The sequence below is a fragment of the Zootoca vivipara genome, chromosome 16, assembly GCF_963506605.1.
Source record: "Zootoca vivipara chromosome 16, rZooViv1.1, whole genome shotgun sequence".
Lineage (NCBI taxonomy): Eukaryota > Metazoa > Chordata > Lepidosauria > Squamata > Lacertidae > Zootoca > Zootoca vivipara.
This window is the reverse complement of record NC_083291.1, coordinates 1,853,935-1,878,195: the sequence shown is the minus strand read 5'-3', so window position 1 is coordinate 1,878,195 and position 24,261 is coordinate 1,853,935. Positions and strand designations below refer to the sequence as shown.

Here is a 24,261-nt window from a genome sequence, read left to right as displayed (position 1 = left end):
TTAACCTGAAGCGTACTTAACCTGAAGCGAACTTTCCCATGGAAAGTGGATTAATCCGTTCCAGACAGGTCTGTGGAATACTTAAACTGAAAATACTGAAACCGAGGCGTACTTAAACTGAGGTATGACTGTATTCTTATTTATTTATTATTATTACTTTGTCAAAATATTTTTAAAAATAAAATAATAATAATAATAAGTATTATACAGGAAGTATTGAAGTATCCATTTAATTCCTCTATTGCTACCTTCAACCATTCCTTCCATATTTTCCCATTCTCCTAATCTGCTTTTCCTAATAAAAGTTGAAGAGTCCTTTCATCACAGGGTTTGCCAGCTTTGATGTGTGTCGTAACAATTGTGGAATTGTCCACATTAAAATGAATTTAAGATTGAGTGTAAAGGTAGTACATTTTAGTAGCTGAGGCAACAAGGGTATGCCCGTCATTCACACAGATCACAATCAGGCCTGATATGGTTATGCCTTCAAAGCATCTGCCTTAAGGCAGATGGTACACGACATATTAATGAATGAAAACACGATTGCTTAGAAGAGGTGTTGGTAGACCGGCATATTACATTACAGACAGATTATGCCCAAGTTTCGCCTTACACCTCAAACAGACAGGGACTGGAGTCCACCACCAGCTCATGAGAAGGAAACCAAACTTCTGCCTACATCAATAAGCAAAAGGGCTTGGGCAAATAACTTTTATGCACACAGAAGTTTGTAAGGTAGACCAATGTACTTGACACTTGATATCTGAGCTGGTTACAGAAGTTTTCCCATTTACCATTCATATGTGAAAGCAGGCTTGGAGAAGCAGGATCTTCGTTCTGAAACACAATGGTCTGGCTGCTGCACATGAAGCTAAGCAATGGTTTGTTTAACCAAAGTGTGGTTTTAATGCCTGAATCCCAGAATAGCACAGTAACCATTATTTGTTTTCTGGTAACAAACCATGATGTGAAGCCATGGTTTGTCGTTGGCTTATGAACCATGGCTTGTTTTGACTATGGACTGGCATTGTATCTGAACCAAGCAGCCTTGCTTAGCCATGGTTTGTTTGCCCACCTCACCTAAGATGCCAAATTATTATTTCCCAAGTGGAAAACTTTGGAGTGAAGGAAAGACAGAGAAGATTGAGTAGTTAAGGAGGAGGTTTTGCCCATTTATTGCCCGGTAAGAGGTAGCTTGTAAACATCTACTTTGAAATATTTTACAACCAGACACATCTAAATGGCACGGCTCAGTGACTTCTTGCTAGACTTTTTTTTGGGGGGGGAGCAGGCTAAAGTCAAAAGGGGCGCAGGTGGCGCTGTGGTCTAAACCACTGAGCCTAGGGCTTGCCAATCAGAAGGTCGGCGGTTCGAATCCCTGCAACGGAGTGAGCTCCCATTGCTCGGTCCCAGCTCCTGCCAACCTAGCAGTTCGAAAGCACATAAAATTGCAAGTAGATAGATAGGCATCGCTCCGGCGGTAAGGTAAACGGCGTTTCCGTGCACTGCTCTGGTTTCGCCAGAAGTGGCTTAGTCACGCTGGCCACATGACCCGGAAAAACTGTCAGCGGAAAAACACTGGCTCCCTCAGCCAGTCAAGCGAGATGAGCACCTCAACCCCAGAGTCGTTCCTGACTGGACTTAACTGTCAGGGGTCCTTTACCTTTAACTTTTTAGGCTAAAGTCACAACAGCCTCACAAAAGCAAGGTTTAAGAAAACACCATAAAGGGACACAGCTTAACTCCAGAACGGCTGATAAACTTTTGTAATATTTCCACGGAAACAAAACTGTGCTCATCCTCAAAAACAGGTACCCTGTTACCAAGCTCCTTCTCATCAGCAGGGGAGCCAAACCACTTCAACAGGCTGGATGCTGGCAGGCGACAACGTGTTCTGCAGTGCTCCAGAATATGATGCAATGGGCCATCACTGCTCTCAGTCTGACACAGTGCCAAGTGAAATCAGGAAGACAGTAGGTCACAAGAGAAACAACGCATTTTGAGGATCTGCAAGAAAACTGCACCAGTCTGTGTTCACAGCTGAGGAAGAGGTCTCTTCAACCACCAATGGAAAGGTATAATCAATGTGAGCTTGTCAAAACATGCCTGGTTAATTGTCAACTTAAAAAATAGCATGCGAGTAAGTACAGTGGTACCTCAGTTTTCAAACGTCTCCGTTGACAAACGTTTCGGAACTCGAATGCCATAAAGCCGGAAGTAAATGCTTCTGTTCTTTAACACGCCTCAGAAGTTGAATGGCTTCCGTATAGGTTATTGTTCTCATTTTTCTCTATTAAATTTGCAGGCTGCCCTTTGCGCCTCGGTTTTTGAAAGTTTCAGAACTCGAATGGTCTTCCGGAAGGATTACATTAAAAAACCAAGATACTACTATATTGTCTTAAATCTGCTTATATATGTGCCTTTCTCTTTTTAAATTGTTTAAATTGCTTTTCTTCTTTTTTCAGAAAATAAAACTAAACTGTACCGATTTCAAACTCTTCAAATAAATGAGTAGTCCTTGTTTGTTTTTCCATTCCCCCACCCGCTTTTTAAGGCAGTGCCCTACTGAGGAGATTACTTTAGATACTGGAAATTGGGTTCAAACCCTGCTCATGCATTGACTAACCTGAGGCCACCCTGCCCCCCAGTCGGTTCCACAACTGCCAAATGGGGATGATAATTACCCTACCCTAAGAATTCTTTAAGTAAAGGAATGTATGGTATTTTCTATGCCATGATTTGGTAAGCAGGCAATGCTACAGAAGTACTAGAACAACAATAAGCTTTTCCCATACTGGCCAAATAACTGGATTTTCTTAATGTCAACATGAAGCTTTAAAAAGCAAGAATTCCCAACAGAAAGAGGCCAAAACTTTCTTCAATGCATGCAATTATCTCCTTTACTGAAGAAGAAGAAAAACTACACATAGAATGGAGCTAGTCCGTGTTCCAATTTGGCCAGCACTCCCTAATTTAAAAGCAATGGTATTATTCCGTGCATGTGAGTGAGCAGCAAGAAAATACAGCCAATTGCTGAATAATTTCAATCCAAAAGAAAAATGCCAAGAACATTGGAACCAAATGCTGACATTTAAAGGTGTTTTGCAAAGCTTCCAAATTCTGAGAGTGTTTTAGCTGAAATTAATTGTGCAAAAGCTTCTGGCAAACTCATCTGTTCTGAAAATGGGCAAAAGTGTCCTTGATCAAAGGCACTAACAGGCAATCAGCAGGAAAGATGTAGACTTTGAAGTCCCATCAAAGTATCAGAAGCAAAATACATGCCTGCATTTGTGAACTGAGAACTGCATCTTGTCATGTTATGCAAAGAGATCCAGCATTCCTTTATAGTGACAGAAGACAACAGAAAACCTCAGATGGTACATCACACATATCTTTCATGCGCAAGTAAATATCTCAGGGGTGCTGGCCACATTACTAAGAAAAAATAGCCAGATACAAATCTTTGTACTGAGAAAATGGCCAAAGACTAGGTTTGGAAAGACCCTAGAAACTTTGCTTGGGAACAACTACTTAGGGGTGTTTGGGGGGGGGGGTGTTTCTAGATGCTGCACATACTGTATACATGTTAAGAACAGAAATAGCTGTAGGAAGCAATCCCAAAGTACAATGCAGAGTGAAGAGCAACATCATAAGACATTGTGCCTGGAACATGAAGACAATGGGTACAGATTTGCCTTAAAAGTTTGAACGTTGTCTATCTTACAGTTCTACTTAGCAACTGCATGCTTGCAATTGGGTTTCTGGCCCAGTATCAGCGGTGAATCCGTAACTGAGTCCGCCATTCACACTGCGTGGTTTTAGACTGCGTTTGGCCCTTAAGAACCAGGATCCCAGTCTTGTAAAAATGACGGACTTTCTTGTGAGATAATTTTTTTCCTTAACGTGATCTGACAGATGATCAAAGTGCTTTGCTTCAAATAAGCTCACAGTCACAACCTATTACATGTCTGTTCCACAGTTTTCTCTTTTGCCAATTCAGAGTAATTGATTTTTCATATCTTGAAAAGGAGAACCTATCAACACATATCCTGTGTTGCAATTCAGCATCTTAAAAATGATATTTTTTAAAAAAAAGATATTCTGAACTAAAAATGGAGTTGATAATTGAAGTCCCTTTACTCTTCCCATATTTGGAGAATAGTCTGAACACCAGAGAACAGGAAATAATTTTAGATATCAGGGATTGTTGCCGTTTTAGTTATACAGTTTTATGAAATAAGTTTTTTTTTAAAAAAAATTGTTTGGGCAAAATATTAAGCCACCAATGATTCAATGTATAGAAAGGACTGATAAAGCATTAAAAATGATAGTCACATGTGACACAAACAGCTCCTACACAGTCCTAAAACATTAACAAACTGAAATTTCTGGAACTATGTCAACAAAAAGGTACCCGCCTGAGTTTCAGCGGACTGTTTTGACCTTAATGTGGGAAGCAAGAATAGAACTATGTCAAGAGGAGACACAACGGCAAGTGTTACAGCAACAATTCCAGATGATGATGGCAGAATATGATTTCTTAGAAGATGAAGCTTTTGAAACTGAAGAAGACGAATGTGAGAATGACAATGATGAGGACTGTGATGACTTAACACAAAATGAAGCCCATCACGAAAAAAATGATGATTTTACTCTACAAAAAGTTGGATGGAGTGCCTCCCCTTCGAGGGGGGCACGATTGGACTTACTGGAACTCCAGAATGACCACAGGGAAGAAGGAAAAATTAAGCAGAGAAGAGAAGAAGCTCAGGGGTCTGATATGGAGGCCTGGATGGCAAAAGACTGTAAACAGGGGGTGGGGTGAAGGGAAAGTGAAGTTGTGATTGTAAGGATGGGTTAATAGGACTATAACTGGACTGCTGACTATGGAACTTGCTGGATTGGTGGGGTGGAGCCAGTACTCGGGGGGGTGTAAGGTTAGTTTGGGAATAATTATAGGTTTAAAAAGTGAATTGATTCTGGAAAAAGGTGAAAATATGGAGGCCTATAGAGGGGTAAAAATTAGGCACGGGAAGAAAAAATGGGAGTTTGATTTCTCAGTGATTGGACAATAGGCGAAAATGATAATAGTTAGTTTAAAAGTGGTACAAGATATAAAGGTGTATGTTATAAAATATGAACTATGAAACTGTTGAAGATGATAAATAAGGGAGGAAAACCGGGGGAGGGGGGAGGGTGGGGAAGCCCACAAAATATGGTTTAACAATTATGAATTTAACAATTATGATGAATTTTTTTTTGTCTTTTTTCCTTTTTGTCTTTTTTTCTTCTTCTCTTTTTTCTCTTTTTCTCTTTTTGTATTTTCTTTTTTTTTTGGTATGACAATAGATGGTTGGATGGATGAACTCCTGCGTACTGCCCTGGTTCACTGGAGCTCCCTGGTGGCAGGGGGGGGCTTCGGGGGCAGGGGAGGGGGAGGAGGACAGAAACCCAATCATAAAATGGACCACTTCTGACTGTTCACCTGCGTGGGATACTTCTGTGGCAGGGGAGGACCCATGGAGGGGGGTGGGAAGAAGGTGGAAAAGGTGTATAGGTATGTACCATCTTTTGTAATTTGTAAAATCAATAAAAATTATGTTTAAAAAAAAAAATGAAATTTCTGTACTGCAACTCACTGAAGTTAATTGAACAAATTTTAAATCTCAAGTACTCTATAGTATCAGCACTTTCTGATCTGGTCATTTAGCTGAAGCGTTCCTCAATTTGGCAAGTCCAATTCACTATGGTTAATGAGGACAGGTTCTGGATGGAAAAATTCAGAGATAATATTCATTGCTGTACAGTTTAGCTGTCCCAGGGATTGCAAGCAGTCAAGAAGGAGTTTCTTAGTTCTTTGAAGGCAAGGAATTAAAGGGAAGGATTTGGTCCAGGAGCTAATTGAGAAACAGAAGCAACTTGGGCTCAGGATATGGTTCTGTTTCTTGCACCAAGCTCCAGATGCAAGCTCCTTTTGCTCATCAGAGCTGCATTTTGAAATGGAGACTTTCATTTTCTTGTGTCTATGTAGCATGAGACATCTAGGTACTACTCAGTACAAATAAAATAGGAAACTGCCTCCCTCAATAACTCCCTGTTGTTGAAACAGTTTTGACAGTTGTTTGTAAACATCTGCAGCATCTTGCAGCCCGCCATTCATTTTGTTCCTTCTCTAATGAGTTAACTGCTCTTCTTACTCTACCTCCTAAAGCCTGCATTTGGCTAGCTTTGCTCTTGCTGCTATAAATGTTCGATGAAAACTTTTTTTTGGGGGGGGGGTCTTGCACGTTCCACTCTGTTTGCAAATTTCCCTCCCATGCTTAACAGACAGCTGAAAACCATAGCTCACAAAATATGAGTTGTGAGTCCATCAGAGATTAATGAAACATGTCCTCCAGGGTCTGGAAGATCCCACAAACATAATCAAACACTGCAATCTCTTAGCCACAGGAATAATTTTTAACTTAATCTTTAGAAAATAAAAGCTTCCTTTATCTTGACAGTTGGTAAAATGTTCTTCACAGCATACCCATTTGAAAAGCTAAATGGCTAGTCATTAAATGCATTCTAAGCCATTAGCTTATTTATATAATAATGGAAAGTCCAAGATTTAGTTCAGAAGATGCTGTGGCAAGATTTCGCAAGGCACTCAGCCATGGGCTGATCCACATTTTTAATTCCTCAACTTTCCAGTAAAGTTTCATCACTGATGCATATACTGTTTTAGTCTAAAAGAGCAAAGGGATTTAAAATTCTGCAGGAAGAGTACAATATTACATTAGACCGAGGATACGACTGGCCCCTATTAAAGCAACGTCAATAAAATGTTTCCTATAGATAGCTTCCTTTGCTCTTCTTGGGGGGGGGGGAGAATGAGCTAAACAATTTGCTTTGTTCCTCTGCCCCTTTAACTTCTTCTCCTCTTTTTATGGCGGATATAAATGGCACCAAATTGTCAACTCACATATAGCCTCTGTGCTTACCTATACAAATAGGCCCATTTCTGACAAGCCATAAAACAATTGCTGCTGAACTCCCTATAACTTCCTTTGATATCCCAGCTTTCCTGCAGGGCTTCAAAGCCATCTTCTTTTACTAGCCTTGAGGTCCTGCTACAGGGGGAGGGGGGATCTTCAACAGATGCAGACGGAGAAAGCATTTCTATTTTCCTTCTCAAAGTTTTTTGGGGTGGTTTTTTTTTAATCCACCCCTTCAATGCCAGGAGTGCATTTGAAATAGTTATGTTCTTTGTTCCATTACAGTACAATATTAACAAAAAAAAAACACCACACACATATCTTTTTGTACTGCACCTCGTTTCTGGTTGCTTTTAGAACAATTCATTATTAAAATCATGTATTTCCAGTACAAGCTTGCATACTATCGTAATTGGTTGCTTTAACAATTAAAACATATCTTAAGATGCTGTCTTATACCATCTTACAAGTTCCTGTATTGTCAACACTCCCTGAGGTTTCAGATGGGAGTCCTTCCCTAACTGGTGATGGCTTGGAGACAACTGAGACCTTCCCCATTCAAAACAGTTTCTCAAACATTGGTTCTCAAAGGGCATGCCACGCAGGTGTGGCAGAAGAGGAAGGCAAGTGTGGCAGGAAGATTCAAGCACAATCAATTTTATATTTTGGGGAAGATTCCTGTTCTTCTATAGCTGCAATGTTTAATAATAATAATAATAATAATAATAATAATAATGTATTTTTTTCTACCCCACCCATCTGGCTGGGTTTCCCCAGCCACTCTGGGCGGCTTCCAACAAAAGATTAAAAGTAATAAAACATCGGTCAATAAAAACTTCCCTAAACAGGGCTGCCTTCATGTGTATTCTAAACGTCAGATAGAAACATTTGTGTAAACATTTTACACATTCTGGATGTCCCAGGATCATATTATAAAGTAGTTGTTCTCTATGTTATAAATCAAGCATTTCTAAGAGCTGTTTCTTTTTGTTTTCTTTTCTTTTTAAGAACAACACCAGCAAATCAACACCAGCCCTCGACACAGCAACCAATAACATGACTTGAACAGCCACTGACAGCTGCGGCAGGAACCAATCAAATGTCCACCCTATGCACTAGTGGTACCTCTACTTACGAATGTTTCTACTTACGAACGGAGCTCCATCCGCCATCTTGGATGCGGTTTAGATAGCATTTTTTCTACTTACGAATTTTTAGATAGGGTTGCTTCGACTTACGATTTTTTTCTCCCAATGCATTCCTATGGGATTCGACTTGCATTTTTTCCGACTTACGAATGTGTGTTCGGAACGCATTAAATTTGTAAGTAGAGGTACCACTGTATCCATGTATAAGACAACCCCCACTTTTTCACATAATTTTTAAAGAAAAAAAAACCTAGTCTTATACACGGAAAAGTGTGGTAATTTGACGTTAACCGTTTACCATGAACAGTCAGATGACCTGCACTTCACTCCTCTTAGTGTGAACAGGGACAATAAGCAAGGATCCCTGGGCTCAGCATTGTAGTCAAACCAGGACCCATGGTTTGTTTCACTCCAAGCCAACCATGACCTGAAGCCAAGGTTTTTTCTTGACCCACCAATTATGGTTTGTGCAAAACAAACCAGGATCCCTATTCCTGTATCCTTCCTGTCTCTTTCCCCTTTTGGGTCTTTCTCTTACCTGCCTACACTGTGCACTTTAGCTGCACGAGACTTGCAAGTGTATGCAGCCAAGTGAACATTTCAATGATCCAATCACTTGGGCAAGGTAACGTTGCTGGATTCTCAAAGAATAGGAACCATCAGCACTGATCCACGATGCTGTCTCAACAGTGAGACAGCAGTTGTGGCATTTAAACACCTAAGCATAGAATTCAGTTGCACATGAAACAGTTAAGTGCATAAAAACTTTTCACTAAAAACATGAATCCACATTAAAGCAAACTTATCTGGAAACATCGTGACACCCAAAATGACAGCGATGGAAAATAGTTCTTTTCGTTTTTCTGTAGACAATCCTACTTTTCATGATCGCATTCTTACTATTTTGAAATCCTGTTTTATTTTCATCTAAATTTTTGCTTTTGGTGGCGAAAAGAAGCTATACATCCCCATCTATAGTTTCCCTTTCTTTTTAAGCTGCTGAATCTGTTAATTGTAAAAAGCCAGAGAGTAATAAAAAAATTTCTTCCTTAAATGTTTTAAAAATATTTGCCTTTTTTCTTGATGACATAATTATATAAATTGTGTGAATTTTGTCAATCCATACAATCAGTGGCTTCATAAGTATAATCTTTTGCTTTGATATTTGATGTGGTATTACCTTCAAAATACAATATTTCTTCAAGGTTTTTAGTAAACTTTTATGTCTCTTCTAGCTAAAGTTGAGCAGCTTTTTTTTTATTCCTACACATTTCAATGGGAGGAATTTACCTATGTGCTTAATTCTCCCTTTTGAAATAAATGGACATGAAAAGTGCTTAACCGGCTGCACTGTGCACTTGGGGTTAGCAAGATTAAACCTCAAGGCAGGATTTAATCACTTATCAGCTGTAATGTGTGCCATTTCCATCATCTAGACCTGTCTTTTTGTTGCAAGCTACAAAGTCAAACATAAAAAATTATACCACCCATCAATAAAAACTCCTAGGAAGGAATACAAAGCCTACTAAAATATGAATAAAAAACAACAACATGATTAATAAAAATGTTTAAATATAAGCGTAGGAACTAAAAGCAACAAATTCTTAAAAACAAACCAACAGATCTAAAATTATGTCCAAATGGCCTCAGGAAACAGAGCCAGAAGAACAAAGTAGCTGCCAGATAGACCTGTCATTGAACCTACTCTCCATCACATCCCAAGGAAGGCCCTGTCTCATCTTAGAAGCAGAATCACCTGCAAAGAGCTCATATGAAAGTTCTTAATGCACAGGCACCTATGGGGAGACAGGAGGTCCTGCAGGTACCCTTGTCTTAAGCTGGGAAGGGCTTTAAGAGGTCAAAACCATCACACTGAATCGGTCCCCATTAATGGATTAGACTCAGGGGCCAGCAAACCTTTTCAGCAGGGGGTCGGTCCACTGTCCCTCAGACCTTGTGGGTGGCCAGACTATTTTTTTGGGGGGGGGATGAACAAATTCCTATGCCCCACAAATAACCCAGAGATGCATTTTAAATAAAAGCACACATTCTACTCATGTAAAAACACCAGGCAGGCCCCACAAATAACCCAGAGATGCATTTTAAATAAAAGCACACATTCTACTCATGTAAAAACACCAGGCAGGCCCCACAAATAACCCAGAGATGCATTTTAAATAAAAGCACACATTCTACTCATGTAAAAACACGCTTATTCCCGGACTGTCCGTGGACTGGATTGAGAAGGCGATTGGGCCGGATCCAGCCCCCGGGCCTCCCCATGGATTAAAAGTCACAGCAAGCAGTGTAGGACCAGCACAATACGGCCATAATTCCCTACCTCCGTAATTTAGCAGATATGTTCTTAACTAAGTGCAGTTTCCAAAAGGCAAACTCGTGAAAAGTGCATAGCATTAACTTTAAACCAGAGACTGGATCACTAAGGCCAGGCTCTCTTGATTCAGTTAGGGTTGAAGCTCACACAGCAAACCTAATCTGATAAAAAGCACTCTGGACCATAGATGCAGTCAGTGTAAAAATACTGGAGATGCTACGTTTTACAATGTCTTGTTCAAAATCACCTTAATGAAGTTCCTCAGTATACCCAGAGAAAAATAGAAATAGGTTGTGCTAGCTGGAGTCAGAGGAGACTTGCTAGTGCAAAGGGGCTTCTCCTCTTCCTCCCCACCCCATGACCCTTCAGATTGGTTCAGACGAAGGGGTTGGGAGAACTTTATTTTTCAAGGATTGCAAAACTACCGCAGGCTGGAAGTCAGGAATGGAAGTCCTCCTTCCCAGAGTGCTTCACTGTCAAAACTATTCCAAAATGGGGAGTCATGTAAGTGTGTGCTGAGAAAAGTGTAACAAAACGGAGAACAAAACTTAGGAATTCTGAACATCTTAACCTCAATTTTATATTAAAACTTATTAAGCTTCATTTATTCTGTGATTCTATTTGATTTTACAGCATCTAAAATGCTAGAGCTCAAAAGAGATTTCAACAGATGATCAGAACACAGATGATCCACACATTTTTATATTTGCATCATCAATAGTTTCTGCAAATTTGCAGCTCCCATCATTATTGGCGGCGGGGGGGGGGGGGGGGAGAAACCAAAACAAAACATTTTGCCCAGAACTAGCAACTATAAAACTATTAACTGTGCAAAATTCTCTGCTCCCCAGCAACAATGATAGCACCGATTCACTATGTTTTAATGCAAAACCAAACACACGGAATTGATTTAACACACTGTTCTGTTTTTAAGAAACCAAACCATAGTTATTTTATTATCCATTCCCCTTTGCTGAAATGAAAGCAAAAATTATCCCATGGATTGTCAGCTTGACAATATATTTTGTGCGCTGTGCTAACTTTTACTGCCCTGAACATCTTGCAGAGTTACTTTGCCAGGCAAAGAGTAACATTTAACTTTTAGTAGGAAATGTAACCATCAGGTATATCACGTTTATAGTGCTGTACGGCATACAAATCAAACTGAATACAAGCACAGCCTATTTTTCTGTATTCGTTGTCAAAATATATCATCAAAAGAGTACATGAAATATTGCAATTACCACCAAAAACGTGACGGGATTGTGAGACACAGTTAATTGATATACTGCACGGTCACAATATACCACAGAGTTTATTTGCTGGGAATCTTTATGATTCCGTAATGCAAATCTTTATGCTGGAAATTATTTTGTGGTACAGCACATTTATATTTTAAGCACTTAGTGTGTGATTAGACCAAATCAATTATGTGTATTAAAATGGTGAAATGAATTGATGTAGAATATAGCTGTGGATTTCGCAAAGAGTGGTTTTCTTTTTTACTGGGTATATATGTGAGGGTCCTACACTGTGTGGTGCCCTCTTAAAGAATAATGTAATTTTTAAAGGGGTTTTATGCTGCTATGGCAAGTAGGGATGGCGAATAAATTTGTTCATTCCACATTTTAAGGTGAACTGACCTGATTTCTCAATCTTATAATTGTATGTGGAGTCGAACACAGCTTAACTCACTTCTACAAATTTTGTGGTGCATTTTCAGTCCAAAAATGAGCATTTTAGAAGAACGTATATAAAATGCGTATAATTAAAATGCAACGTTTCTGTGTTTTTAAACAAACAAACAAAACTCATTGAGGAATGGACATAAGAGTGAGCAAATGCAAAATTTACACGGAAAATAAATAGGTTGGCTTGTCTATCCATCCCTAATGGAAACTATGACATATTACACTGACATTGAATTACGTCTTGAGCAATTGTATTTAATTTGCCATTCTGTTTAAACATAATTTTCTTCAGTCAGGACCCATTAATCTCAAAGGTCTTTCTAAGGATAGTCAGACAATCTTGTGTGTGTGTGTGTTTTTAATCTGCAAGTGGCATGCAAGTTAGTGTATTTGCCAAGAAATTGAGCCAGGGCTACATGTCCCAAATTAGGAAGAAGAGTTCGCAAAGAAGCCTGATGAGTAATTTAGAAAGACAGAACATATGAACAATGAAAGGCACTGCACACTTGTGGGACAACTCTCTTGAGCAGACAAAGATTATATAATCCTTAGCCAAACCAGAACTAATTCCAGTCAGCAACTGCGGTGTCTGGATGGACAAAAATACAAATGATTGGTTTCAAATAGGTAATTATATCACATTTACATTAATTTTTTAAAAAACAGTGCCCAGCATTTATTTAACACATGGATGCGCATGTGCCTGTCTGTGTGCATGCACCTCCACGTATACCAAACCACTGTCAGCTGTAAGAATTAGAAATATCAGTATGCAAGTTACATCATCAAGTTATGGCAACTGGTGTACAGGAATCTTACACAATGTTCCTTCTCCCCCACTGAATCCCTCTGCCTACCAACGTCACTTGGTGACAGACACAGAACTTGAACCTTGGTTTCTGATGTCTCAATCCCAGCTCTCTGATTAAAAGAAGGCAGGGCCAATAAATTCCATCACAATATCCAGGAACGCACAACGTGAATCGGGGACAGCACCGGCGTGGTGAGTTATCACATACCAACAAGGAGAGGGTTGGTTCTAAAGCATTCACAATCCTGGGTTCCAAGGTTTGAAAAAGTAGGAGGAGGAGATGCGCCCTTAGTCAATGTTATACCTCGTAGCAATTTGGTAAACTGCTTTTAAACAGACCCAAATCAATACAGTGGTACCTAGGTTCTCGAACTTAACCCGTTCTGGGAGTCCGTTCGACTCCCGAAACGGTTTGAAAACCAAGGTGCAGCTTCTGATTGGCTGCAGGAGCTTCCTGAACTCAATTGGGAGCCTCGGAAACAGCACTGGATGTTTGGCTTCCGAAAAATGTTCAGAAACCAGAATACACACTTCCAGATTTGCGGCATTTGGGAGCCAAACCGTTCGAGTACCAAGGTACCACTGTAGTGCTTGGGATCTGTCCCTCTACAATTCCAAAAGACAAAAGCTTGCCCCTTCAGTGCCACATTAAGCAATGCTTTGACTTAGCATGATGTGCACACCAGGCCAGAAACAGACAAACATAACAAAACATGGTTAATAATAATAGTAATAATTATTTATAATTTATTATTATTATAATTAATTACTACTAATAATTTATTATTTATATATTTATTGGGCGGCTCCCAATTGAGTATTAAAACAGTACAGCATTAAATATTAAAAGCTTCCCTAAACAGGGCTGCCTTCAGATAAATTTAACTTTGATTCAGCAAAACTCCTGAATTAACAAATCAAAATATGGCCTTTGCAGTGTAGAAAAGGGTCTGCGAAATTGCTTCTTCCTCCCCCGCAATCTATTTGCCTGTATGCTTCGAAGGTAAAATCATAGTGTGGGTTCTAGACAAGGATTACTACAAACTATGGTTTGGTGTAATGTCAGAAATGAGACAGTAAAGTTTGCATTTCAACAAAGATTGTCAGAAGGCTGTTCCACCCATCGTGGCAAGCATGGAAAAAGTTGCAGCCAAACTTGACTCCCTAGCGAGTTCAGCTGCACAATGTATGAATTTGCATTTGTTGGAGTCAGACTTACATATTCAGAGCAGGAGTGGGGAAACTGTGGTCTTCTAGATACTGTTGAATTGCAACTGCCACCACCCTCAAGTAATCCTGGCCACACCCGGTGAGAGCTTGAGTCCAGGAACATCTGGAGGACCAGATATTTTCTTTTTTAGTTTGTTTATTTAAAAAAACTTGCTTACCGCTTCACTGAAATAAAAGCCTCCATGTGGTTTCTCTACTCCTAGGTTCAGGGTTTACGTGGAACAACCCTCACACAAGTGTTTTCTCATGCAAAAAAGTGATGTACTAGACTTTGGTATCTCAAACGCAAGAGTATGAGCCTGCCACCATTAACAAAGGGGGCGAGGAGTGGCTGTATTCTTTGGGTTGCATTCAACATAGCACTATGGTTAAGGTCCCATCAGTGACTGAATTTGTCCTTGTACAACAGAATGTCCTGCCCTCTTCTGCCACCCTCCCCTATGCAGCTCCTGAATCTGTTTTTTTGGGGGGGCGGTCCCCAATTCTCTGGAGCTGATTTGGGGATGGGCCCAGGGCACCAACAGGGCAAAGTCCCAGTGCACTGTGATAATCCCTGTGCTCACACCATTATTTAGCTGAATAATATGGTCTTGTATCTGCAGTTTTGTGTTAAATAAGCCTAACAATAGCGAGGAACAATGCCAGCTGTGTTCACAACACACCACCCCAGACCTGCAGAAGCAACAACCCACCATGCCAAATCAAATACCAAAACAGAAACTGCAGGCACCAGTGGTGAAACTGGTGACAGGGACATAGCACGGTTCCTAATTGTGAGGGGAGTTGCCACAAGTAGAAAAGTTATATAGTACAACTGCATCTTACCCAGGGGTTTGGTTGCAACTTGCAAGGGTTCATGTACACACACAAACAAGTACACTTAACACCACCCTTTCAGAACTGCCCTCAGGTGAGCAGTGTTCAAAATTAGCCAGGCGCCAGGTGTGCTTGGCTACTGCCATGGGTCCAATTGTAACTCCATGGAGATTTATGGGTGCCAGGAAGGGGACCACAGTTTTAAAATCTCTGCCTTGGTCCATAGTTAATTCCATTTCCATTGTGTGCGCGTTTCTCCTCCTTGCACCCTGGGACAAGTGAATTGTTGTAAGAGCAAGCTACAGTCAAGCAATGTAGTTAAGATCATAGAACTGCAGCGGTGTAAGGGACCCAAAGGTTCATTTAGTCCAACCCCCTGGCCAGGGCCATCTTAAGCAAATCTGGCGCCCTGGTGCGAAGATCCCTCCGGCGCCCCCCCACCCCGTTTCCCGGTGCGGCTGCCGCGGGCGCAGCAGAGCGGCACCCCCCCCCCGGCGGCCCGGTGCCCTGTGCCACCCAGCCTTGCCGTAGGGCCGGCCCTGCCCCTGGCAATAGACAATCCGTTGCGGCAACTGCAACCCAGATTCAAGGTGCTGTTTGGTGCCTATCTTATATACCCTAGTTTCTAACACTGCACGTGAGCATCCCTAGCATTGTGGAGCTGGCACATCGAGCAACGCCCAGTAAGTACCAAGTGGCTGCTATTTTCTGCATTTTGGGTGCCAGCCAACACTCTGCAAGGGACTTCCCCTTCCTCTCCTCTTGCACACCCAAAATATGGCCAGAGAATCCCCTACCTCTCTAGGGCAGATTCTGAGGATGCAGAGGGGATTGGAGAGGAGAGGTGGGAGAACTTATCCCTCTTTGCCATATACAGTACTGTATGTCCTCTCGACCACTTCAATCTGCGGAACTTATCCCATTACAACACCACATTATACCTGTTCCACATCTGTAAGAAATTGAGCCTTTAGTGCAGTGGCAGCTAAACTTTAGAGTCCCCTGCCTATTTATATTAGGCAAGCACCTTCACTGAACTCTTTTCGGCACCTGCTAAAAACATTTTTGTTTAGGCAAGCCTAAGCAGATATCTAGAATGCAGATGAATTTTTAGTTTGTTTGCTTTAATTTTTTTGGATGTTTTGCTATTACTAATAAATTTATTCTATTTGTAAACTGCTTCGAGGTTGTTGTTTTAAAAAATCAAGTGGTATATAAATTATTATTATCATTATTTATAATATATAAAAAGAATAAAGTAATAAAAGGGAGTTCTACTGCACAAATGGAACAGCATTTTGATTCCCAGGCAGGTACTGGCTAAACCAAGACCTGTTACCCGTGTTTCCCCTTTTTTAAGACACCGTCTTATAACTTTTTTCCCTCAAAAAAACACACGGTGGCTTATTTTCAGGGGGTGTCTTTTTTTCTTTCTTTTTTTTAAAGTGCCGGTACAACTGGGTCCCACTGGCTCAGGATGCTCAGCGCTCTCTTCCACGCGCATTATCAGCACCACACTCTAGCCAACTGAGCTATCCAGGTTTTACAACATAATACTGTAACATAATGCACAACATGATGTACATAACATCCATTAAATGAAACAAGAAAATAAGGAGATTATTTAAATACAATACATAATACATAGCAAGCAATTGCAGCAATTGAAACTGGGATTTTTTAATGCTACGTGTGTCCTCTACCATTATTGCTGTCAACCAGGCTGGCAGCAGCTCTCCAGGATTTCAAACTTGGGGGTACCTGGGGGTTAAACCTGGGATCCTTATGCATACAGAGCACAGGGTGCTCTGCCACTTTGTTATGGTCCTTTCCGTTTTCTGCCTCTTCTATTCTCTCCCTTTCCCCTCCTACCCATCCTGAGTCAAGGGCTCTCCTTCCTTGGAGGCTTTTAAGCAGAGGCTGGATGGCCACCTGCCATGTATGACCTAGCTGAGATTTTTGCATTGTAGGGGGTTGGACTAGATGACCCCCGAGGGTCCCTTCTAACTCTACAATTCTACCGATTCAACAAAGGGCATCATTATCACCATCACCAAACTGGTCCAAGCAACTAAGGAGAACGTCTTGCGTACACCCCTGTCCTTTTGATTGGCAGCTAAGCTTCGCCTGGCCGGCTTCCGAGTTGCAGCACCCGATTCTGCAAAGCTCGCCGCGCCGATGGGAGGACGCCCGCCTGCCTGCCGCGCAAGAAGTTAGGCAGAGCCGCACAAGCTGCACAAACTCTGCAAAGAGGCGGGGGCGGGGGCAGTCCTGCCGAACGGGTTGAGTAACCCCGCCGGCGGGATACGGAGATGGCGTAAGGGAGCTGCCTGCTTCTGAGGCGGCCTTTCGAGAGCCTCGGGCGGCAGAGAGGCGCTCCAGGGCCGGCGGCTCTCCTCGGGGACGGGAAGAGCCGCATTTCCTGAGGGGAACAGCCTGCGGGCTGGGCTCTGGGGAGGGGTGGGAAGGTGCTTGGCCCCTGCTGCCCCCTCAGCTGTGAGGTAAACCTGAAACGAGCCCACGCTTTTCCCTCCGCAAGCAACGAGCCCCTCTCTCTTTCCTCCTGACGCTCGTGCCCTTGGTGCTCCGTGCGGGAAGGAGGGGGAGAGGAGCGGCGTCAGCTCTCGGCAAGGAGGCCAGGGCAGCTGAATGATGAGCCAAAGAGGAACCTGCGCGGCACCTTTTCTCTGTCGGGGAGGGGGGGGAGAGAGACGCGATCACAAACATACAGAGAGAGACAGACGCGCACACAGGGGGAGAGAGAGAGAAAGACGCACAGGGAGAGAGAGAGACGCGCACGCACACACAGAGAAAGAGACGGACGCACACACACACACACAGAGTGTGCAGCGCTGCTTCGCACTTTGTCAGCGCTGCAGCCGCCGCCACTTCCGAGCGCCAACCCGACCTGGCAGGCTTCCTCCTCCTGCCATGGCCGGCATTGCAGGAGCTGGGTCCTGCTGGCTTGTGCCCTCGGTGCTCCGTGCGGCACTGCTGCACGCTTTATCGGCGCTGCAGCTGCAGCCACCGCTTCCGGGCACCGACCCGACCCAGCAGGCTTCCTCCTCCTGTTGCAGCCAGCATGCTGGGTCCCGCTAGCTGGTTGGGGCGCTCAGTGGTCTTGCTCCGCACATCGCGGAAGTATGGCTTATTTTCGGGGTATGTCTTACATTTCTCAAATGATTAAAAACCCTGCCATGGCTTACTTTTTGACTACGTATTAAAAAGGGGGAAACACGGTAGCTTCAGCAAGATGGTAGTCTCGTGTGCCTTGAGATCATACCATAAAACTTGCATGTTTTAAACAAACCAAGATGTTTTTATTCTTAAGATTTGGCACCTGTAAACAAAAATATTCCCAGCGCTTGATCCATTTGTTTTATGGACGGAGGAGGGGGAGAACAATCTCTGCAAGGTGAAGAAACAAGGCGCAAAGCAAAAGCAATTCCTTGGATAGAGAGGTTCCCCTCTATTCTATTTAACACCATTTACATTAAGGAAGTACACTTTATAATTGTGTAAGCAAGCCTAGACTTCATTAAATACTAATGGATGTTTTAAAAGACAATCATACAAAACCAGGTAGTATAAATTTTCTAAAAGCCACTGTGCACTTTATGTTCAAGATGAAGAGTTGCTACATGCTTCCTGTTAAACAGGCAAAAAGATACACTAATGGCAACCTTAAGCATGTCTGCCAAATAGGTATTAAAGAACCTCATCTTTCAATAATGTCATTTTATGAATAAGACGGGCTTTAAGGGTTATTCCTACTTTTCTATGGACATCATAAGAGGTTCTCTTCCTGTTGTGAAGACAAACCAAATCCACCACTTTGCTGATTCATATAATCACCCTCACAAAACACATAAAAAGTAACAATGAATGCGGATACTCTTCCATTTGCCAGTATGTGCCATTATGTGCAGCAGCAAACAAACCCTTCCATTCATGCAAGATCAAGCCTCTCAATTTTCTTCAACAGAATCAAGATTGTAAACCAATTATAACAGCAGTGCATCCGTAGGAGGCAGACAACAAGTGTAAACAAAAGATTCATTCAATCACAACCTGTAATAAGTTGCACATTTATAAGATTCCCCACAAGACTTACAATGTCTTTTGATGCTAAGGGGAACATAACTACCTAAGGCAGGGGTCAGCAACCTTTTTCAGCCATGGGCCGGTCCACTGTCCCTCAGACCATGTGGTAGGCCGGACTATATTTTGGGGGGAAAATATGAACAAATTCCTATGCCCCACAAAGAACCCAGAGATGCATTTTTAATATAAGCACACATTCTATTCATGTAAAAACACACTGATTCCTGGACCATCCGTGGGCTGGATTGAGAAGGCGATTGGGCCTACCCCTGATCTAAGGGATATCCCAGAATGCTTTGAAGTATGAGCTAGGAAGTGCTTGAGAAATACTATCTAGTGCTAACATAACCCTTAAACATGTAAGTAGAAGTAATCTCTTATGGAAACACCTCTTTTTCTATTTACACATAAAGGAAATGCATGCAACTATTTCACAGTATAAGAGAGTTCTCATTGTTCAAAAAACAAATGCCAAACTGGACCCAGAATAACCGTAAGCCCCTCAGATGATAAATTGACACCAATGATTTTTCAGCCGAACAGACACATCAAGTACAGGGTTACTGATGCAGCTGCACACCACCAGTAAGGTATAACTCTTGGGGAGGAGTTGGAGAATTCAGAAGCGCCAAGCCTCAATATGGCAATATTTCATACCCTCTCAAAAACAAAACAAATCCTACCACTAAGTTGTTTTAAGCCAAGCAGTAAATAGCAAATTCAATGCAGTATTGCAAAGGGCAAAATGCACAATGTCCAATGATCAGTAATATTTTCATAGAGAAATATAGTCTCATATTTTACTGTAAATATTCTAAGTGCAACAGAGGAGTGTTTCTAGTAGTCAAGGATAAAATGTGAGCTGCTTTCACAAATCAGTTTCATGCAATCACAAAAACAAAGGTAAACCTCTTTCACTCATAAAGGACATTTTTGGGTACAGATTTTAACAGGAAGTAAATGTTGGGTTGCTAAAACAAATTGGAAGGATCACTAGAGAGCACCCATCCTCTGCCCTTTGACTCAAAGGAGGTCAGACATGGCCAGAAATCTTTCTGGCATCTCATTAGTTTTGTTAGGCCACAAAAGCTGAAGTCAACTGCACAGGTGAGTGGCATATTTAGTACAGCTTTAACTCTCTGCTACATGTCCCCAGTGAATAGAGAACAGTTCTCTTATGTTCTGAGTCATGCGTAATTACAATATGACTGAGTCCTCTTCCAGGCTATGTGAGCTGGCATTTTTCCTAGCAATTGTCACATGGAAAAAAATCGCACGCAAATAATAATAATAACCACCAAATCAGCATTACACAAGCATCTTAGTACAATGCCTGCAGGGAAGGAAACGAAAAAAGGAGACTCAGCAGCACCAAGTAGACATCCAAGAACTTTCTGCCGCCAGCAGCAGGTTTGCATCTCTTCGCAAACATGACACACTCCACACCTAGCAACAATCCCTACGTCTGCACTGGAGATGCAAGTTCCCTCAGGCTGGACAAATAATAATAATTAAGCCTAGGAAACCCAAGCAGATAGGTGGCGGTGGTTTGTGACAGAACACAAAAATTAGCTCTAAGATTAAGGCTGCAATCTTACGAGTATTTATCTAGAAGCAAGTCCCACTTATTTTAAATGGGTAAAAGTGCCCAGGATCATCCCATAAAGGAGAAAAGCCAAGCAACTTGCTGCCATCGGTTCTGTGTCTCACTTCTTTTACGGCGCAAAAAAGGAAAATAAACTCCATCTTATTGCATCCCGACATCTCCTGGAAATACATTTTTAAGCACACATTGGTGGGGGTGGAGCAATAAAGAGAACACAAGGGGAGTGACTCTTCCGCATGGATATTTTGAAACAGCAATAACAAAGGGAAATAATGGTATAGAAAAGCTATTGGACAATGAAAAAAAACCCCAAGACCAACAGGATAGCATAAATGAACCTGGAATTGTACAAGAAATACTTACAGGAAGAGGAGAAGCAAGCAAAATAATATTCAACAACTTTGCAAGTTTTCAAAAAGAAATTAAGCTGGGGGGGGGGGGAGGAGACACCTTATACTACCGGTATTTGGTGTCTGGGAAACATAAAAAGGTACCATTCAAAGTACAAGCCTTGTATAAGCCTTATACAAAGGCTTAACACGTTCTCTCCTTTCTCCTTTTTTTAGTACTTCTGTGTTTTCAGTGTTCTCAAGACAGCTCTAAGAAGAATAGATTCATTAGGACGCTATTCTAAGAGTTTGCAGGAGTTCTAGATGCCAATAAAGATTACAGATCAGACGGGAGATAACTACTAACCACCTAGTTTTCTTAGATAAACAAACCTGTTCACAAACAAAGTACCTTATTGTGTTTGTACTGTTACCTCCACTAATCCAACTAAAACAGCCAAGACAACAGCTCCGAGTTCAAAGAAAACAGAACTGGAAACAAAGGCTTCCTAAACCTCTGAAAACAAAAGGAAATATCAGTCTCATCCCATTTGAATGTTAGCACCACTTAAGCATTTAAAATGTTTCATTTAAGTGTATTCTAATGACCACACAAAGCCAAGACCACAACCCAAAAGGCAAAAGTAGAAACAGGAGCTAAGCACATATTCATCTCAGAACTTGTAACATCCCACACTTTTAGGTCATTCTTCCCTCAATTTACCTATATTTACGTAAGTATATTTACTCTTCAAGAACAAACTCTAGAATGTACAAAAGGTGGTGAAGGAAGGAAGAGTTAGCAATAAACAAACACCCTTAATCAAAATTATGCCTTCCAATGAGAGGTAGAAACCATAAAGACTGTTAATGAGAACAACGGGGGGGGGGGGAACTACAGCCCTCAAAACTGAACACAACCTTTGCCCAGTGAAACTGCAGTCACAGGCAACAGAGATTAAAGATCATTGCAGCAACAACCAAGCAAGGGACAGGAATAAATCACAGGAATAAATCGCATAAGTCTGGTATTGTTTCCCTGCCTGAAAACGCAGGAAGCCCACCAGCTGTAAACTTCAAAATCCAAGAGATTATAAAGAGAGTCTCCCTCTCCCTTGTTGCACCTGAGGGTCCTTTCCCATCAGGAAATCCTCTGCAAAGCTCGAGCCCTGGCTGTAATCCTTTGACCACCTCAGAACATGCAAGCAAAGTCAAGAGTTAGAAAGGCGATTGTTTCCTTTGCCCCCCCCCCTTATGCAAACACATTAAAAGGGGATTTATCAAGACACCTTTGTGCCGAAGCCCTACCTCTTTTTGGCCTCGGGAAGCTGTCATGCAAGTGAAAGACGACTTTCTCCACAAAGTGCTGAATGTTGCTATGCTCCGGTCCTCTGACGAACACCATCCAATCATGGGTAAAACCCTCCACCGTGGGTTTCTTCCTCACCTGGGCTCGGTGCCCAAGCTCCAGTTTCACCTGAACAGCACACTAGAGAGAAAGAGACGGAGAGAGACACACATACATAACAATGAGCAGGAGAGGGAAAACAAGGACCCACCACACCCCCCACACCCCAACTCTTGCAGATTTCAAGCTGGGGGGGGGGAGGACAAGAAGAAAACACACACAAAGAAAACAGCTTGTCCACTTAAGGTGGGTGCAACCTTTCGGAAGGCATCTCCACAGCTGGAACAGCTGCAATTGTAACGGAATGTAGCCAGCAAGAAGAGGGCTGGGGATTGAATGGGTAAGAAATTAATAGGAAGGGAAGCCTGGATCTCTCTCTTGGAGGAAATGCATCCTGACCATATTATATCTATAAAACCTAATAATCACCATCCTATGCCGGGCTCTTTGCATTCACAGTGGGGATGTCATTCTGCTTGGCATTCCGGTTGCACATTTTTAAAAATGTGTGCACTGCCCAGGCTAGAGCTCGCATCCAGAATAAGAGCAGAACAATCGGAAAGGGGGAAACGAGGAGGAGGCGCGGTGATTTAAGTAATGCAAATAAAGAGAAGAGAGGGGGAACGCTTCCACCTAGATATTGCGCGCACGCACACACACACACATACACACGCCTGGTTGCATGTAGGGGGGGAAAGGGGGGGAGTGCCCGGGGTGGGGTGCCGCCGGCTGTCAGAGAGGGAGCCACGCCGGGGCGAACGCACCATCCTGAGAGGCGCCTTCGGGAGCAGCGAGCCAGTCGCCTGCCCGGTACTCACGGCTCCCCCGGCGGATGGCTGCTTGCAACGGCGGCGGCAGCCAGGCTCGCCTGCTTGCTGCTGCTGCTGCAGAAATATGGCTGGATTATTATCCGCCTCCACGGTGCGCGCGGGTGTGTGCGTGCATGCGCGCGCCCGGCAGCTTCGTGCAATTGCACAGAAAGAGCTGGAGGAGGTGGGGTGGAGGGGAGGGGGGACGGGGGTGTGCAAGGAAAGAGAGGAAGCCGAGGGAAAAGGGAAAGGGGGGAGGAGAGGAAAAATTCCCCCGCCACCAACCTAATTGGCAAGCCCTAAACGGCGTCTGGGCAGCAGCAGCAGCGCTGCAAGGAGGAGGAGGAGGAGAAAAAAGGAAGGGGGTGCTGCGTGTACTCACCGAACTGGCCATGCCTGGGGGCCCGGGGGGGTCCTCTGCTCTGCCCGCCCCCACCCCTGCGGCTCTACTTCATGAAGAAGCGGAGAATGCGCGCAGAAGAGGGGAGCCCATGGCGGACGGACGCGGGCTCTTTATTTCAGATTTTCTCCTCCTCCTCCTCCGCCTCCTCCTTCCTTGTCTGCCTCTCCTGCTCGCTGCCTTCTTAGACGGAGCCCCCAGCAGCCCGGACTCCGGAGAGCCACCCAGAGCATGCGCCCTGCCGCCCGTTCCCAGCCCGGACACACACACGCGCGCGCGCACGCACGCCACACCGGGCCAAAAAAAAAAAGAGAAGGGGGGGGGGGGAAAGGGAAGGGAAGAGGCAGGCTGAGCCAATCAGAAAAACGCCGCCAGCCCGGATTTCTTTTTCTTTCTCTCCCTTTTTCCCAAGGAGAACCCCGCGCGCAAGAGAGGAGCGCAAGGCAGGCGGAGAGGGGCTCCCCGCGCGCAATGGCGCGCCTCCCGGGAACAGGTCGCTGCAAACGGAGGGGCGGCGAAGGAGGGAGGAGGGAGGGGGCCCCGGACTCCGGAGTGAAGGGCTGAGCTCTGACAATAAAAACCGGATTAAATCTGCTG

General features: G+C 43.0%; 1 protein-coding gene across 5 annotated transcripts in view; it reads right to left on the bottom strand.

The window, feature by feature from the left end:
* The window catches only part of MLLT3 (MLLT3 super elongation complex subunit), a 101,602-nt gene extending 77,696 nt beyond the window's left edge, over nucleotides 1-23,906 (bottom strand). For 4 of the 5 annotated variants that reach the window (XM_060269012.1, XM_035097431.2, XM_060269013.1 and 1 more), the window contains exons 1-2: nucleotides 23,647-23,906; nucleotides 22,356-22,536 (exon numbers count right to left, since the gene is read on the bottom strand). In XM_060269012.1, coding sequence (XP_060124995.1) covers nucleotides 22,356-22,536; nucleotides 23,647-23,658 — 193 coding nt within the window. In that variant the 5' untranslated portion in view covers nucleotides 23,659-23,906. Of the gene's footprint in view, nucleotides 1-22,355; nucleotides 22,537-23,219; nucleotides 23,536-23,646 lie in introns of those variants that run through there. The other variant, XM_035097432.2, reaches the window with a different exon arrangement.
* Nucleotides 23,907-24,261: the final 355 nt, after the last annotated feature.